The sequence below is a fragment of the Mus caroli genome, chromosome 1 (assembly GCF_900094665.2).
Source record: "Mus caroli chromosome 1, CAROLI_EIJ_v1.1, whole genome shotgun sequence".
In the NCBI taxonomy this organism is placed as follows: Eukaryota; Metazoa; Chordata; class Mammalia; order Rodentia; family Muridae; genus Mus; species Mus caroli.
Window position 1 is genome coordinate 80,137,658 of NC_034570.1, and position 18,151 is coordinate 80,155,808.

The window sequence follows — 18,151 nt, forward strand, 5'->3', positions numbered from 1 at the left end:
CTCTCCTTCATAGCCATAGTCAGCCATCAAAATTAGGACGTTAATGCTGGCTTACTGTCCAATCCCATAGCTCCATTCAAATGCCTCCAGCAGTCTTAGCAGCAATATAAAACATCCTATTTGTGTAACTATGTGAACTATAATTTATACACATAAAATAACTTTCCTCCTGGACGCTAAAGCTGGGGGTGCTGTTGTGTGTGCCTTCCTTGTCTTCCTTCATGATATTGACTTTTTTTTTTTTTTTGAGAACTTGGTAGTAATTTTGTAGGGTGCTTCTTGGTTTGAGTTCTTCAGGGCTTTCCTTGTGGTTGGGTCCAGTTCTGCATTTCCATTTCCAGCAGGGCTTCTCAGTGGTGGTGCTAAGCTTAATACTCCTGCTCAAGGTGCCATGCCGGCTGCTCTGCGCAGTTGTTAGAGTGCGCTCTGAGTGTGAAGCTAAGATAACATCTGAAGGGTTTTCTCTTTGCAAAATTAGATATTTGTTATTTGGGGTCTTAATATTCCCTCCCTCTGTCTCTCCCTCTGTCCTCTGTTCCTCTCTCCCTCTGTCCCTCCATCCGTCCGTCTCTCCATCCCTCTCTCCCTCTGCTTAGGATTGAAACCAGAGTCTCACACTATTATGTTCTTGGCCACTGATCTATCTTCACACCCTCAGGAATTCAGGGTTGTCCCAGGCATCATAGTAAGTCCAAGGCCAGCTTAGACCACACGAATCCTTGTCAAAAAGAAAATAAATGACTGCAGTCAAGGATAGCAGTACAGCTTGAAATCCCAGCACTCAGAAGCACAGGCAAGAGGACCAGGGGTTTGAGTCCAGCTTCGGCTGCATAATAAGACCCTGTCTCAAAATAAATAAAAGACTGATGACTAGGCCGATAGCTGTAAACAACTTGAATGTCAACTGCCTAGCATACCCACGGCTCTGAATTCAACCCCTAACTAAGCAAATAAAATAAAACTAGAAAATTATACACACACACACACACACACACACACACACACATACCTGTTTTGTGGAAATAATCCGAGACTATCTAAATATCTCATCTCTCAAACTCTCACCCACCTAGTTTTAGCATCTACTGGTGAAGTGCATCTTGCATCGGTAGTTACCATGATAGCTGCCAAATGCTGGCTGCCTCTTCTATCATTGGTCCCACAGTTATTTATTGACATTACGCTGTGGGGAAAGCTTTCCTTCTGATTCATTTATGTAAGGATAAAGTTGTGGATTCTCGTTTTACCCAGGGGATTGTAACTATCTTCATTATTCATTTCAATGTTCAGAGTGTACTGGCTGCTCCTCCTGCTACACTTGGTGATTCCTGGCTCTTTTCGACAAATTGTCTTCACGTTCGAAGCATGGCTTTTCTCCCTAGAACCTACTAGTGCAGTGACCCTTTAATATAGTTCTTCATGCTGTGGTGACCCCCCCAATCATAAAACTAATTTCATTGCTACTTCATTAACTATAATTTTGCTACTGTTACACATCAGAAGGTAAATATTTTTGAAGATAGAGGTTTGCCAAAGGGGTCACAACCAATAGGAATATATATAGAAATATATATATCAGGTTCTGCTGTGCCTTCCCAGCCCCAGATTGTAGGCACTTAGATGAATTTAAGAACCTCTGGGTCTTTGTAATGGGGAAAGCACCCAAGATGTGAACAGTGAGCATGCTCATTGCTGTTAGTCTAGGCCCTCTCAGCAGACAGAACCAAGAAGGTGGGGGAGAAAGGGTGTGTGTGTGTGTGTGTATACACAATTCATACTGCTACTTCCCATTCAAATCCCAAACAACAGAATTGCTCTGCAGCTCCCTCCCTAGCCTGGCTTGCATGCTTCTCCGTGTTCCTTAGCAGGTGTAGAACCAGTGCCCTGCTCAGCTGTCCCTTTGGCCTCGCCATCTCCTGTGGCCTCTCAGGATCTGGATGCTTCCTTACCTCAGTGTCCGCTGTGCCTTCAGCCCAACTGTCTCTGTATCCGTCTGTGTCCTTACCATCTCCATGACCCCAGCTCGGAAGTTGGCTCTAGCTACTTCAAAGGAGACGAAACAATGAAACTGTGCTAATAACCCGAGGAAGGGGAGCTGGGCATGGTGGGTCATGCCTATAATCCCAGTACTTGGGAGGCTGAGGCAGGAGGATCTCAAGTTTCACTCTAGCCTGAACTATATGGTTCCAGAGCCAAATCCTATCTCAGAGGAAGAAGGAAGGGGATGCGCTGTCTTCTTTGGGAATATCCTTTAGAGAATCCATTCTCAGCCCTATAACTAAAGACAGGTTTCTGAGTCTAAAGCAGCCCCCCAAGTCTAAAGCAGCCCCCCAAACTATTCTCAGCCCAACCTGCCCCTTTCCCCAGGCTTCTGGGTCCCTCTAGCTGGCCACGCCTCCTCAGTGTATCCGTGTTCTAGCTGTACCAGATCCCTGTCCCTGCCCCTTTCTCCTTTCTTCCACCCTACCTCCCTCACTCAAGTACAGACGCTTACTCTGTACTGCTGCCAAAGTGATGTCATCCTGACCAGCCGTGGTTTGCACCTGTAATCTCCACACTCAGATGATGAGTTTGAGTCAAGTCTGGGCATAGAACTTGAATCAATCAATAAATAAAAGTTAAAATATCAATCCTACATGAATGCACACCCCAGCTCTTGAGTGCTCCCAAAAGCTTCAAAACCCTGTTAAAAATAATAATAAGTTCTACAAAATCCCAGAGGCCCCAGAAATCACGCACTCTCCCCTTCACCCACATGAAGTCTGTTTGGCCAAGGCACAGGAGGTGAGTAGACAGTGAGAAGAAGGCAGGTAGAGGAAACTTCCTGATGACTGCAGAGATAGGAGAGGGCGGAGGGGCCTGTGGGGAGAGACTCAGGAGAAGCTGGGCCCTAGCCACACTGATAACTGCATAGGGAGATGGCAGACCTTGGTATCTAGAACACAAAGGCCTGGTCAGGCCAGCTGCACTCCTGAGCTGCCCTGCCGCCGCCCCCCTCCCCCTGCCCCTGCCCCTGCCCCCTGATCAGCACAGCTCTCAGATCTTCTGCGTAAGTTGCATCTGTGGAACACCCCCAAGGTTGGACTGAGTCTAGCCCATGCCTGTCCCTCAATCGCCGCCTTTCCAACTGGCAGACTCAGGTCCTCATTACGAAGCAGAAATAATAAACATGATCACTGGCACCCCTCTGCCCAGCAGACAAATGTGTTTGCTTTCACCCTGCTGCCTAAGCCTTGTCTTCTGATTTTCTCCTTGGACCTGAAATGGGTGCTTTGATTTAGTGTGAATATGCATGGTGCTCTTTGGTTTGGGTTCCCCACTTCCCACTTCCCACCATCTGTAAAATCGCCTTGGTAACTGGATGGGCTGGCCTCAGAATGGCTAAGTAGCTAAGGATCTCCTTGAATCCCTGATCCTCAGTCTCTGCCTCCCAAGGGCTGGCATCTCGGGCCAGTCCTGCTCTGGAAAGTCTTTTCAACCTAAAAGAAAGGCTGCCCCAACCTTCAGGAGTGGCTACCCGGAGCACCACACTTCTGCTCAGCGGCTGGCAGACTTCCTCCCCTGTGCCCAGTCTATTTCAGTTCTGCATTTAGAGATGGCAGACAGTGCTGACATTAAAACTATCCCCTGGGAAGTTTCAGCTTGTCTAGGGCTCTGACCACCCTGGCCTGCTCTTTCTCGACCCCCCACCCCCACCCTGCCCCCAGGGTATTTTCAGTCATCCCCAGGACTGCATCTGAAAAAGCAGCCAGCAGTCTGACCACCAGCTGACCTTCAGCTGACCTTAGTCTCAAAGGTACCAATGCCCTTCCTCCTCTTCCTCAAACCTAGACCCCCCAGCCTGAAGGCCAACCCTCCATACCCAAAACCTTTGTGCATGGCTTTGCACCTTCCGGATATTGCTCCCTGGTAGATTCAGATGCCAAGAGATAGAACAAGATTTTCCCTATAAGATCTAGCTGGGCAGTCTACTCCCTTCCACCTCCCTCCACCTTTTACAGTAGTGTGGTCTGTTTTATGGAGCAGATGTATCTCAGAACAGTGGGCAGTGGTTATGTGCTGCACCAGTTTCCCCTGTCAACAGACCTGGGCTATAAGACTGGGTTTTTCAAGGCTCTTGTGAGTGGAGGGTGGGGTGGGGTGGGGGTAAAATAGGAACCACAGTTATATCCCAAGGCAGAGTGAGCTGTGCATTCAAAGCTTGACTCCTTGGGTTGTTGTCTAGAAAGGCCTCATAAAAAACGTTGCTTCTAGTTACTCTGTGTAGACATATTAACTAATCGGAGACAAGGACTACATTTCATTTCATGAACAGAACTAATCCTTACTTTATTGTCTTGTGTGTGACTTTCGATTCTGAACATAATAAATTCATGTCCAGCCTGTTGATTAAGCAAATCCCAGGGAGAGGTCTATCGGCCTCAAGCCTAGGATATCCCAGTTACAAGCCTTATTTTAAAGTAGGAAGAGCCTGAGGCTGAGGGTGGAGCACAGTGGAAGGGCCATACCGCATGCACCATACCCACTCATCTTCAGGTTCTCTCTCTCTCTCTCTCTCTCTCTCTCTCTCTCTCTCTCTCTCTCTCTCTCTCTCTCTCTCTCTCTCTCTCTCTCTTGGATCAAACTGCCTGCCACATGCTGTAGTTAATCTGTTAAGGAGAGAAGGAATTCATGCCTGCCAAGTGGAAGAAGAGAGTCACCGTGGAGTAGGGGCCTCACGGTCCATGGGTATCGTGGGGGTATCATTCCTAAGGGGCACAGTGAGGGTTCATCAGTAAACCGCTCAGAAGGCTGTTAGAGGCCCACAGCTAACTCGAGACCTTTGGGGTTCCTTCTCTATTTCAAAATGACTTGGTGTATCTTTTAAGGAAGGCCATAGCTGCAGAATGAGGAACAAAAGCTGGCGGCCTAGACTAAGAATCCAGAGCCACGCCCCTCTGCTGGCAGGGAACTATGAACTAGGCCTTGATCTGATCCATGTGACACACAGGTGCTGCTCTGCCACCATGATTGTCCTCTGGTTCATTCACTCCTTTGAGTTTAGCCAGTGAGAGCCCCAGCCAGGTGGTAAGACAGTGAGAGGAAGATAGTGAAGAAGCAGAGGGGGGGGGGGTTCTCGGGCCCTGGCTCCCTCCCTGTGAGCCCCTCCACAGGGGCTCCACTCCTGCTGGGTGTTCTCCTTGGGCTCCAGCACTATCCTTCTGCTGGGGGGTTCCAGGGGGGAGAGGTAAACTGCTTCCCTCCGCTGTTAGTTCTAGAACTCTTTCTCTCTACCTACCAAACTCTCCCCAAATGCCAGTTTTATATGGCCATCTGCTTCTTGCTAGGACTGTGACTAATGCCTATGACACCTTTCTTGACCACATTTTACATTTTAAAATAGTCGAAAAGCACCACCTTTGGGGTTATTGGGAGAAAAGGGGTACACCAAGCCCCACCTCTCACTGTTTCTACTTCCAAGCCCAAGCACACAGAAGGTATCTAACCTAGTTTTATTTCCTGTTGCTGTAATAACAAAAAGCAACTAAGGGGGTGGCAGGAGGAAAGGTTTGTTTTTGTTTTCGCTCATAATTCCACATTACGGCCCTTTGTAACGGGGAGGTGAAAGTGGTAGCCAGGCAGAGGTGGCGGGTGCTGTTGGTCCCAGCGCTTGAGAGAGACAGAGGCAGGTAAATCTCTGAGTTCAAGGTTAGCATGGTCTGCAAAGTGAGTTCCAGGACAGCCAGGGCTACCCAGAGAAACCCTGTCGCAAAAAAAACAAAACAAAACAAAAAGGCAATACTCCTCTCCTATTCCCTGCCACACACACACACACACACACACACACACACACACACACACATCCATGCCATAGGCCAACCTGATCTAGACAATCCCTCATTGAGACTCTCTTCCCAGGTAATTCTAGACTGTGTCCAGTTCACAATTAAAACTACAAATCCTTGCCTGTCATTCTGATTCCAGTGTGGTAACCCCACAGAATCAGCGGTTGCCAGGCTCCTCAGAATTACAGGAAGTATGGTAGACTGAGATGTAGTATGTAGACCCCGCTCCTGTGGGGAGGGGGACCTCTTAGGCAGGTGAATATGTGCAACATCTCATGTGGAAAGGGACCTCTAGGCTCGTTACTAAAGGACACTGTTGTTCCTCCTGGCCCACAGTCAGTACACTGCCACCTAGAAGATCCTTCCCACGTGTTGGTTTAGGCCTAGTGGGGTTTATTGGCTACACAGAGCCAGCCATTCACTATCCACTCTGCCTGGACACAGGGCCTTTTAAGCCCATCTTATGAAGACACATGAAGACAGCATTTTATACTGTGCCTCCAAGAGACCCCTTTCTCTGGCCTGTTGGGACCCATATCTCCACCATCTCCTCTGCCTCTATCTGCTGCCTGTGGCAGACAGGCTGCTTCCTGCTGGCCCACATGGCATAACAATTGAAATTTATCTCGTGGGAATTTGCTTCCCTTAGGAGGGCCCTTGTATCCTTTCTGGGTACTAGAAGTACAAAGCGCTCAGAGCTGTCCCTGAGCCCCAGCTCCTGGGTGTGGCCATAAGGCCTTTGCAAGGACATTTCTCTGTCAAATGGACCCAGGCACCCACCTGATATCTCTGCCTCCTGTCTCATCCCCATCTGTCTCGTCAGTTGGCCTTGTATATGTGCATATTCATTGCATACATAAATAAATAAGTGGATCTTGTTGCTATGACTGAATACCACAAACAGGGTCCCTTTTAAAGATTGAAGTCCCAGGCATGTAGCTTGAAGGTAAAGCAACTGCCTAGCATGACCAAGGTCCCAGCCAGACTCCCGTGAATCGAGGCATACAGCTTATTTGGCTCACAGTTCTGGATGTAGGCTCCTAGGAGCAATGTGCTGGCTTCTGTCTAGGGAGGGCCTTCTTGCTGTATCATAACATGGCATGGGGTATCATATGACCAGACAGCAAGGGTGAGCTGAGATTGCTTTTCCTCTGCAACAAGAGCCACTGACACCATCACGTAAACACACACACACACACACACACACCCCTATTACAAAGGCTTTACCTCCAAACACCATGTACATATGAATACAGGGATTGCCTTTCTAATAAGTGGGAAGACAGTCCAAACTATCCCACACTTGAGGAGTTGTGCCTATGGGAGGCAGAGGAAAGCCTCCCTTCTTAGCAGTGCCGCTCCAAGCTGGCTCATGCTCATGCATCTACCCAGAGGAGCCTGCTTCCCCATCCTTGACATTTGACCTCAACCCAACACTCCCCATCTTCCCCGAAAGCCTAACCCACCTAGGTGGTCAGCCACCCTGGCCTGCCAGGCCCTGCTCCCTGGCCTCCATGACAATGCAAGCATGAGCAGGGGCCAGGGAGGCATAGCTGACTAACAGCTTTCAGCAGTCACAACTGCCTCCAGCTCCTGCCTGCTCCCTGCGGGGATCCCTTTAGCTTCTCCTTCCTCTGCTTGCTTAATACACAGCCTATTCACCTACCATTGTTTACCCCACCCCCACCCTGCCTGCCACAGCCGCCTTGAACACGTCTACAATTCAATAGTGCAGCATAGAGCCTTGTCTCTGGGTTTGGTTCCAGCTTTTTTTCCCCCCTGCTGTATAAAATAATGTGCATTTCAGCCTGCACGCCCCCTAAGCCCCAATCGCACCAGTGTTCACACATGCAGTCCTTAGGCACTCTCCACTCCCTGATGAGACTCCTTCCCCAGATTCACTCAGGAGTCAGCCCATCTCAAATTTCTTTGATATTTTCATTCTCTTTCTGAATGCCCAGTGGCGTGTCATCGATTCCCTGTAACCACCCCTGACAAGACCACACACACTTTACCTGAAGTGAGTTCACAGGTCTTACATCTCATCAAATTATTCTTGTTATTCCATTCTTGTTTGCATTTGAACCACTCACTGAAGAATATTCTGGAAATCTTGGCAGGGGCTGCCACTCAGGTGGTTTAACAGTGCTCACAAGAGATTGAGCAGCGTGGGGCTTTGAGGAGACAGGGGAGTTTATTGAAAAGAATAAACAGATGGTTTTGCTAAGCTCTCTATAAATTTACTAAGACAACCTAAGCCATACAGCATGAGTGTGTACACATGCTCTCTTTCTCTCTCTCTCTCTCTCTCTCTCTCTCTCTCTCTCTCTCTCTCACACACACACATACACACACAGATTTTTGTGTGCAAAACACATGAGCACACAAGTACACTTGGAGAGCAGGAAGCACACAGAGGGAGGCCTGGAGCCCATATGGACAGCCCGAGTCCACAGAGACTGTTCTCACGCAAGGCCATGTGACTCACTACAGTGTAGAAGACCCAGAACCCAAGGTTCAGAGACAAGCCTGAGAGCTTCCTAGTTGTAGCAGCTATTTGTCTCATTGGTGTAACAAAATACCTTACAAAAGCAACTTAAGGAAGAAACGAGTTAATTTGGTTTACAGTTCCAGGGGATACAGTCTACAGCAGTGGGGATGGCACAGAACAGGAAGCAGAGGCCACTGGCCACACCATGTCCAGAGTCAGGAAACCATGATGAACACTGGAGTCAGTTTGTTTTCTCCTTTTTACTCAGTCCTGGACCTCAGCCCATGGGATGATGTCACCTACATTTAGGGTGGGTTTTCCCACCTCAGTAAGCCCCACCTAGAGAAGCCCAAAGACTTATATCCATGGTGAGCCTTAATTCCATCAAATTGGCAACTTCCTGAGTCTGTCCCATTCACCTGAGAGCATACCAACCTCCCAAATCAAGCAGTCAAACCATCAGGAATAGGAATCTAATATAGATGTGACTGAGTCAACCACCTGCCTTCCCTCCTGTGAGGACTTTCTAACTCAAACCCATTGTTCCTATTGGTCTGGTTTACCCCCCAAGCAATGGGTTTCTTTCAGCAAAAAGGTAGCTAGCTGGCCCTAAAGAAATGGTCCAGGGCTGGGGAGATGGCTCAGTGGGTAAGAGCACCCGACTGCTCTTCCAAAGGTCCAGAGTTCAAATCCCAGCAACCACATGATGGCTAACAACCATCCGTAACGAGATCTGGCGCCCTCTTCTGGAGTGTCTGAAGACAGCTACAGTGTACTCACATATAATAAATAAATAAATCTTTAAAAAAAAAAAGAGAGAGAGACTTTATTAAGAAAGAAAGAAAGAAAGAAAGAAAGAAAGAAAGAAAGAAAGAAAGAAAGAAATGGTCCAGCCTCTGATCTCTAAACCTGAAGATGGAGACAAGTCATGTTAAAATGATTGGGGCAGCTGGTTGTGGTAGCTCATGCCTGTAATCCCAACACTTAGGTAGCTGAGACAGGAGGCTTGCCATGAGTTTGAGGCCAACCTGAGCTACTATGTAGAACATTGTCTTAAAATAAAATAAGTTAAATAATAGTAAGACAAGAGTGAACTATGGGCAGACACTTGGCCCATGTGGAGGGATTATGACCCCACAAAGCCTCAGGAGACTCACTAGACAGAGTATGTATCTCATTAGCTGCAGCAATTTAGTCTCTTGCTCTGGTCTGGCTATCTGTAGGGATAGCCATCTTAGCAAGGGTATACCTAAATGGATGAAGGGGCATCTTGGTAGGGTCTGGGCTAACTATTCAGGGAAGACCTTGAATTTCCTACTGGAGTTGCCTCTTCCACCAACATACAAGAGTCCTGGTCCCAGAGTGTTAGAACAGTAGAGCAGAGTCACCTCCATCATCAAAAGCAGAGGCACGAACTGTGTTGCTTGGACAACTTTCTGACTTTTGGCTGAAAAAAAAAAAAACAAGAAACACAGTTAAGGGCTTGATGGGGGACCAAGTAGTTAAGAGCCTTGGCTGCTCTTGCAGAGGATCCTGGGTTTAGTTCCCAGCCCCACATGGTGGCTCCGATAATCTCTAACTCCAGTCTAGAGGATATGATGCCCTCTTGTGGCCTCCATGGGCACTGCAGTCACATAGTACACAAAATAATTTTATATTTTAAAAAAGTAACTAAGTCTAGCGTGGTAGTGCACACCTTCAATCCCAGGACTCAAGAGACAGGAACAGAAAAATCTCCGTGAGTTCCAGGTTAGCCAGGGCTACATAGTGAGACCCACTCAAAAAACAAACAAACAAAAAAAATAGAATTTAAACAAATGGAAAAAAAAGTACAAGCATGAATTTTCCTATGTTTAAAAGCAATAATCAAGTGTAGTGGCACAAGCTTGTAATTTTTAAGCCCTTGAGGATCTGATGCAGGAGGATGGTTGCAAGCTTGAGGCTACTTTGGGTTATATAGCCAGACCCCATTTCAAAAAGCCTTAACGAAATACAGTAAACAAGCCACGTGTGATAGCATGTGTTCTTCCTCTGAGGGTTGAGCCATGAGGATGACATATTCAAGCTTGGTCTGGATAGTTTAGAGGGAACCTGCTTCAAAATCAACTTTAAAATGGCAGACTGTTGATGCCTAGTGACACACATCTGTCATCCCAGCACCCAGGAGGCAGAGACAGGAGATGTAGGATGGATGCTTCCTTAGCTTGTGTACAGTCCTTGGTTCAATCCCCGGTGCTGTAAAAAATAAGTCATTAATAAACAAATAGTTGGGGCCGGGGTGTCACTCATGGTAGGGCTATGTGTGCTTTGCATGTGTGAGAATCTGAGCTCTACCTTCAATACCAAAAATAAAATATAATTTTTAGAAATGTCTTGGTGGGGGGGAGCAAAAATAGCTCTGTTGACCACACACACACCTAAACTTGTAAAAATAGAACTCCTGGGCCTTTGAGATTATAGGTGATTTATTTTTTTAAAAAAACCTGGCATTTTCTAATTTGGATATAATAAAAAATATACTAATTTGTATAGTAAAGTACTTATACAAATCATTTTTAACAGATGGAGAGAAAAAATAGCTTTAAAAATACTTCTATTTGCACCTCTGCAAAGGGCTCCTGGGAGCCACTGGCTACAGGATGTGAGGCGTGGGTGGAGAGCTTTTTCTGGAATATGGTCACTCCCAGTCTCTTCAGTCTCTGCTCCAGGTGGCCTTTGTGGTTGGGTGACATTCTAGCTAAAGTGTGCTCTGTCCGGGGCTTCTGTCCTCAGGCATCCGAAGGTGTCCCCATGAGGTTCTTCACGAAGCTGGACCAGCTCATCGAGTTTTACAAGAAGGAAAACATGGGGCTGGTGACCCACCTGCAGTACCCCGTGCCCCTGGAGGAGGAGGATGCCATTGATGAGGCTGAGGAGGACACTGGTAGGAAGGGAAGGAAGGGATGGCAAGTGTGGGGAGGTGACAAAAGGACTCTGTGGCCTCACAGGTGGACTAGAGAACCTCTTTGGAGGTTGCAGGATCCTTTCACAGGGGTCCTGTACCAGATGTCTGCATTGAAATCCGTAACAGTAGCAAAATTACAGTTACAAAGTAGCAACAAAATAATCTTATGGTTGCGGTTACCACAACCTGAGGACTCTATTAAAGGGTTGCAGCACTGGATTAGACAGTCTTGCTGGCACAAAAATGATTGGCCGGGAACATGGCTCTGAAGTCAGGTGTAGACTAGCATTCCTGCTCCCCGGCTTGTTGCCTTTGTGGGCTTAGGGACTTCCGACTCTCTGAACCACAATCTTGCCTTTAAAGAGATTAGATAAGAGCAGTGTATATTAATCTCTCAGGATGTCACAGGACCAGATGAGCGCGTGAATGGACTGCCATCAGCGGCACACTCCAGAAATGAAGTTGCCATCAGTTTCATCATTATAGTGAAAGTGAAGAGGCTCCATGCACATAAGTGAGAGGGTGGGAAAGTGCTTCTTCAAGTACCATCACTAGAGGCAACCAAAATGGTCACGGTGGGACATGCCACAGGCTATTCCAAAATGTAGGATGCCAAGGCAGGAAAAGCATGAGTTTGAGCTAACCTGGGCTCCATAGTGAGACACCACCATCTGTAAAGAAGCTTTTAAAATATGTTGGAGCAAAAGAGTTTCCAAGAGTTTGTGAAGGCCAGCACAGAGACAAGGAGCCAGTCTTGGAGAGACAAGTATACAGAGAGCCCTGTCGCAGGACACCCTTCCTTTCATCTCAAAGGTTCCTTGCCTGACAGAAGCCCACATGTTACCTCTTGAGCCCCTCAGCAGGTCAGTGAGTTCCTGGCAGGTTCCCCAGGGAAAGCATTAGACATGTAGTGTTGACATTGCCTGGCCTCTGTTCCAACCTTCTGCCTTCCTGGAGACCCTCCAGAGGGCAGCCAGGAGAGCTGCCTCACCGTCCTGAGGGAGCCACAGAGGCACGTGGTGAAGCATGTGTCTTAGGTGGCCATGGTTTGAAGCCTGCTTAGATGGGGGACTGCCCTGTCTCCTCGGCCTGACCTCTAGAGATCAGCAGCTGAGGTATAGCTGAGTCCAAAGTTCACAAGAAGGCCACAAGGCCACATGACAGCCTTGACCTGGTTCTGTAGATATGTCCTTGACACAGGGTACCACTCTCTCTTCCCTCAGGCCACCATGCTTTTTCTCAGCTTGCTCTGTCCCTGGCATCCCATTGGAGGCAAACCCTTCAATGTGTCCTATAAAGGCTCTGGAGAGAATCTGTTTCCTGACCTTGACTTCACCTCCCCAAAGCTCCTGGTTACCTGCAAGACCCAAAGCCAAGGGACACCCAGTGCCTAGACCAAGGCATCTGGTCTGTCTTGGGTCTTCTCAAGGGCCTGCAGTTCCAGGGCTCAAAATAGGTTCAGATCTGTCTCCCACAGCCAGAGGGAAAGGAATGTGCAAATACACTGAAGAAAAAGAAACCCTTGTTCCTGTCACCTGTGCAGTGCTACGGCTGGCCAGAGTGGCCATCAGGGAGCAGGGCAGGGCTTGGGCAGGAAGTCCTGAGCCTAAATGTCCCAGTCACCTTGACTTTGTGCACATGAAGGACATTTGAAAAGGGTGGGCAAGGGTTACAATCTCCCAGATGAAAGTCAAGTTGTTTGATATTTTAGGTCTCAGAAGGCCCTTTGCTTTCTAAATTTGTTTCTGAGGGTCTAGAAGAGGGAAAGGAAGCCTGAGGCTGGAGAGACTGGAGAGAAAGGTGGAAGTGAGAGACAGACAGACAGACAGACATTGGGTGGGCTTGATTTTCTGCCCCTAGTCCCTGACTATACTTTGTAGACCCTGAAAGCCAAGTCATCTTGCTGATCTGCCAATCAATCTGTCCAAGGTCAGCAGTCCTGAAGGTGTCCCTGTGCTTCTCAGAACCAACTGACCCTAGGAGGTACTTGCTGAGCAGCATGGTAGCCAGAACAACAAGACCACAGCCAGGGGCTTCAGATCTAAGGATCTGAAAGCAAGGTCACCTCAAGAGGCTCCCTATGTAGTCAGCATGGATTTAGGCAGGAAGAATGGGAACAGTGGGGCAGACTGGGACCTGGAACTGGGTAGCCTGGACCTCACAGACTTGTGGTAGAAATGCAGAACAGGGCTGTACGGACAGCATCCTCACTGATGGCATTTGTCCCTGCTGTTCTTCTAGTAGAAAGTGTCATGTCACCACCTGAGCTGCCTCCCAGAAACATTCCTATGTCTGCCGGGCCCAGCGAAGCCAAGGACCTTCCTCTTGCAACAGAGAACACCCGGGCCCCTGAGGTCACCCGGCTGAGTCTCTCCGAGACGCTGTTTCAGCGTCTGCAGAGCATGGATACCAGTGGGTGAGTTTCTACTTGGAGGGTCCCCTGGGAAGCCGGCCTGTGCCTAGGACCCAGCATCTAGCGCCCGGGCATGCTCAGGCCTGGACTGCAGGGAGCAGCAGGCCTGCTTATTCCTAGTAAAGTTGAAAGCCAACATCTGTCTTTCTAGTCAGGACTATCTCCCTGCCCCCAAGTCATGTTTGTTCTCAGAGCATTTCGCTATTAAGATCGTCACATTTTTCTTGTGAGATTTTATGATCTTCTTGGAGTGTATTTTACATTCATAACTTTTAGATCTTTCTGCCCTGTAAATGCAAGATTGCTTTTTTGTATAGAAGGTCACTGCTGTTCTGTGATCAGATGGCACCTCCACACCCATGGTCGCCCACATTCCTGAAGTGTTTTTCATGGGAAATCACTCTATGGGGCTGCTCCTGCCTGTTGTACTACATCCCACCACAGGTAGCTGCAGGAGGACCTCTCCATGTCACAGCCACACCTTAGTCTGAGAAACGGTAGCCCCAAACCCCAGGAAAATCAATGTGACTATCTACATGCTTGCTCGCTCCCCCCATGCCTCCCATGGGGCTCCAGGATGGCACCACCAACTTATAGCTTCACTAATGGAGTACACAGTGCTAAGTGACATTATTCTTAGAACTCCATCAAGTGCTAAGAGAAAGGCTGACTGCTAAGAGCCCGAGCCCAGGGAGTACATGGTCCCCTGGGATATGTGACAGTAGTGAGGGGATCAGGTAACACAGCCTGACTGGAAGGAGACAATTTGAGTCCCAAACCAGGCCAAATCCAGGCCTGTGGGGACCACTATCTGGTCTCTCATTCCTGGCCCTAATCACACACAGAAGCCAGGCATGGTGGTATATGTCTGCCATTCCAACACTTGGGAAGTCAACTGGATGTTGTCTTATACCTATAGTGCCAGCACTGAGAGAAGGCTTGATACTGAAAGATCAAGGGTTCAAAGCCAGCCTGGGCTACATAGGCAGATCCTATCCTCCCACCCCACCCCCAACCCTAGAAAAAAGTAAAATTAATACTACATTGACTTTCCAGTAGAGGCCTGAGATGATTCCAACCCCTCTATACTGTCGTGCTCCAGCTCACCTTTCACTGAGAGTTTGGACTTGGCATGAGGGTCAGACCTATTTGTTATCTCTAGGCTAGCTTGCTCTTCCAGCCCTCGGAGGATTACAGCTATGTGAACTAAGGAGCTAGAGAACTGGCCCTCCATGTGTTCTGAGGCTGTCTCTTTAAAACACAAAAAGTCAGATGGAGGCTGTATGCACCTTTGATCCCAGCACTCAGGAGGCAGAGGCAGGCAGATTTGTGTAAGTTTGAGGCCAGCCTGGTCTACAGGGTGAGTTCTAGGACAGCCAGGACTGTATAGAGAAACCCTGTCTCCAAAACAAACAAACAAACAAACAAAAAGAATGACCATTTCCCAGCCCAATCACCCCTCCAACAGTACCCAAAAGTGTTCTCATCCTAAGAGGTACGTACTCCATGGCCTCTACCTGGCTTAGATCAATTCCTCTGCTCTGCAGTCAGTCCCACCTGAGGGGACTTCCATTATTTCTTTGTTTCTCAGGCTCCCCGAGGAGCACCTGAAAGCCATCCAGGATTATCTGAGCACTCAGCTCCTCCTGGATTCTGACTTTTTGAAGACAGGCTCCAGCAACCTTCCTCACCTGAAGAAGCTGACTTCACTGCTCTGCAAGGAACTCCATGGGTAATGGAGACCCCTGAGAGAGGGGTGGGGGAGCTTCATGGGTAATGGGAACCCCTACCCACCCAGGAGGATGGCCACAGCAAGAGAAAGTGCTCATCAGAGTGACCCTGGGTCCCCTCTCTGTCCAGATGTCTCTGCAGCACTCACAGTAATTGGCCCGGGTGGAGTCTGGAATGTTCCATGCTTGTTGGAAGCTCTTGTTCTCATAGAATCTGAGCTCTAACTGAGCTGGGAAAGTTGATCATTTGTTTATTCCTTTTAGGGTATTGGGGGGGGGGACGTATGTATGCATGCTGGGATGTATGCATGCTGGGGATGTAGGGCCTCGTGTGTGCTAAATACATGTGCCTATTCTGTAATGTTTTCTTGTTGTTTGTGTTTAACTCAAATTAATTAGAGGCAGTTTCTCTGTTTAAAAAAAAAGGTGGAAGACACTGCCATCTCATTTGTGTTGGGGCTTGGTATATATATATATATATATATATATATATATATATATATAATTTGTGTGTGGGGGGACACTCATGTGCCATGGTGTGTATGGGGACACACGTGTCCTGTGGGGAAACATATGCATATGTGTCAGGGGAACACGCATGTGCTGGGGGTAGGGGGATATATATGTGCCACTGTGGTGATTTGGTGTGGGGAGACATGTATGTGCTATGATACCTGTGTGTAGGACAGAGGACAGACTCACACAGGAGCCTTCTTACCGGCTGAGCCGTCTCAGCAGTCCAAGCCCTCCAGGCTGCAGCTACTCTTCCTCCTTGCTACAGCCCCCACATCCAGCCAACACATAAAGGCTCTGGCAGGAAATAAATTAAATTTGCTTTGTGTGTGGGTGCTGATGGCTCAAGTCTTCCGATGATGGCAATGTTTAAAGCAAGCTAACATCAATTCTCCAGTGCCAAAGTTATTGAATGACTGACCAATGGGTAACACTTAGTGTTGCGGCCTGCCCGCAGTCCACAACACGAACGGTTCAACTGAGAATGGCAGTTCGATCTGAAAAGAGGAATCTAGACGGGGCGGAAGAAAGAATGGAGCTAAGACAACAAACATTCTGATCAAAGCTCAATTTTACTATTTTCAGACACTCAGTTATAAAGGAAGGGGGAGGGAACCCAATATCCCGCCAAGTAACTCAGGGTCCAGTAGCAGGACGAACACGTGTGTGCCTCCAGGCAGCAAAGGCAGGTTCCAGCAGTAGGCGTGGCAGGACGAATGAGCAGGTAGCTCCACCCTTGAGCAAGCAGGTTCCAGGCTGGGGGAAGGGAGGCCACAACTTAGGATTTTTAAAAATTATTTTGATTGTACATTTTGAATTACACTAATCTTAAAATAAACTACAAACATAAACACACTGTGGTTGGAGCTGGGCATAGTGGCACATGCCTTTAATTCCAGAACTTGGGAGGCAGAGGCTGGCATATCTCTATTGACTTTGAGACCAACCTGGTCTATATAATGAGTTCCAGGACAGAGAGACCCTGTCTCACAAACAGAGAAAACCCCATAACTACACTTTTATTGTACCGGTTGGTCTACAGTGTAAAGAATTGGCAAAGAATATGAAAGATTACACTGGGAAGAAACTGAGAGCCATCCGAGTAACGAAGAAGCAAACCCCTCACAAATGTGGGAAGCGTTTCACGTGGGTGAGGGCTTGCAGCCGGCCTGCGCCAATTTACGTTTTGGTATGTGAGCACTTAGAGCAGTTTCCAGTTCTCTGGTGCTCTACCAATCTTAGCTTGGTTAATATTCAGGTAATCTAATTTGCCATTCTATTTAAAGGCTCTTAAAGGCACAGGCAGTGCATTGGGTAAATGTGACAAATAATTTCTTTGACAAATCGACCAATTGTCAGATTGGCCTGCTAGTCATTTGTTTCAATGAGAACTGTTTTTCTCAAAGGATGTTCTTGTACAGCGGCTGGAAGCAGGGCTGTCATTTTTATAGGTCTCTGTGGTATTTTGTTGTTGTTCTGTTGTTGCAAATCATTTATCACTGAGGGAAAATACACACAAAGGGCCCTTTCTTTAAAAGTATACATGTATCATTTTGTGACAGCTCATAAGAAGCTGTTTTTTTCTGTCTGGACACAGGTCCTGACCTTTGCCGTGTCCTTGCTAAGCTCTGTCAGACCCTTCCACAGCTCCCCCCAACAACTAGTTCCCCAGCACCTGCCTCACCTCATCACTATGGTGACAGCAGCCTCTGATGTGCCTGACTCTTTGGCACATTAAGTCAGTGTTAAAAGCTTCCATCTCTCTCATTGCTGAATAATGAACCTCAGGTTGTTCAAGAGACCGGAATGTTCTTCACCTGCCTGCACACATCTCTTCACTTTTATAGATCAGGTGGGGACTCGGTGTGTAGATGGAACAAACTGTTTTCCGTTCCCCAGTCATCTCTGCAGGTGCATTCCACATAAATCAAGTGTTAAACGTGCTTTGATTAAACAGGACAGGTGCATTCTCGAGTTCATCTGTTCACTGACTTTCTAGCAAGCACTGACTGAGGGTCTCCTCCGTACCCTGTTCTGAGAACTAACAGACAAATCAACATACAGAACACTGTAATGTAGTGACTGATTAAACTCACGAAGGCATGCACGGGCTGGAGAAATAACTCAGCACTTAAGAGCATTTGCTGGCTGGGCGTGGTGGCGCACGCCTTTAATCCCAGCACTCGGGAGGCAGAGGCAGGCGGATTTCTGAGTTCGAGGCCAGCCTGGTCTACA

The 18,151-nt window shown here is 47.8% G+C and overlaps 1 protein-coding gene across 5 annotated transcripts in view; it reads left to right on the forward strand.

Moving 5' to 3' along the window:
* Inpp5d (inositol polyphosphate-5-phosphatase D) overlaps window positions 1-18,151 on the forward strand; it is a 103,859-nt gene that overhangs the window by 36,072 nt on the left and 49,636 nt on the right. For 3 of the 5 annotated variants that reach the window (XM_021156170.2, XM_021156184.2, XM_029479403.1), the window contains exons 3-5: window positions 11,089-11,239; window positions 13,502-13,676; window positions 15,265-15,405. In XM_021156170.2, coding sequence (XP_021011829.1) covers window positions 11,089-11,239; window positions 13,502-13,676; window positions 15,265-15,405 — 467 coding nt within the window. The remainder of the gene's footprint in view (window positions 1-11,088; window positions 11,240-13,501; window positions 13,677-15,264; window positions 15,406-18,151) is intronic. The other 2 variants (XM_021156176.1, XM_029479408.1) reach the window with 1 other exon arrangement.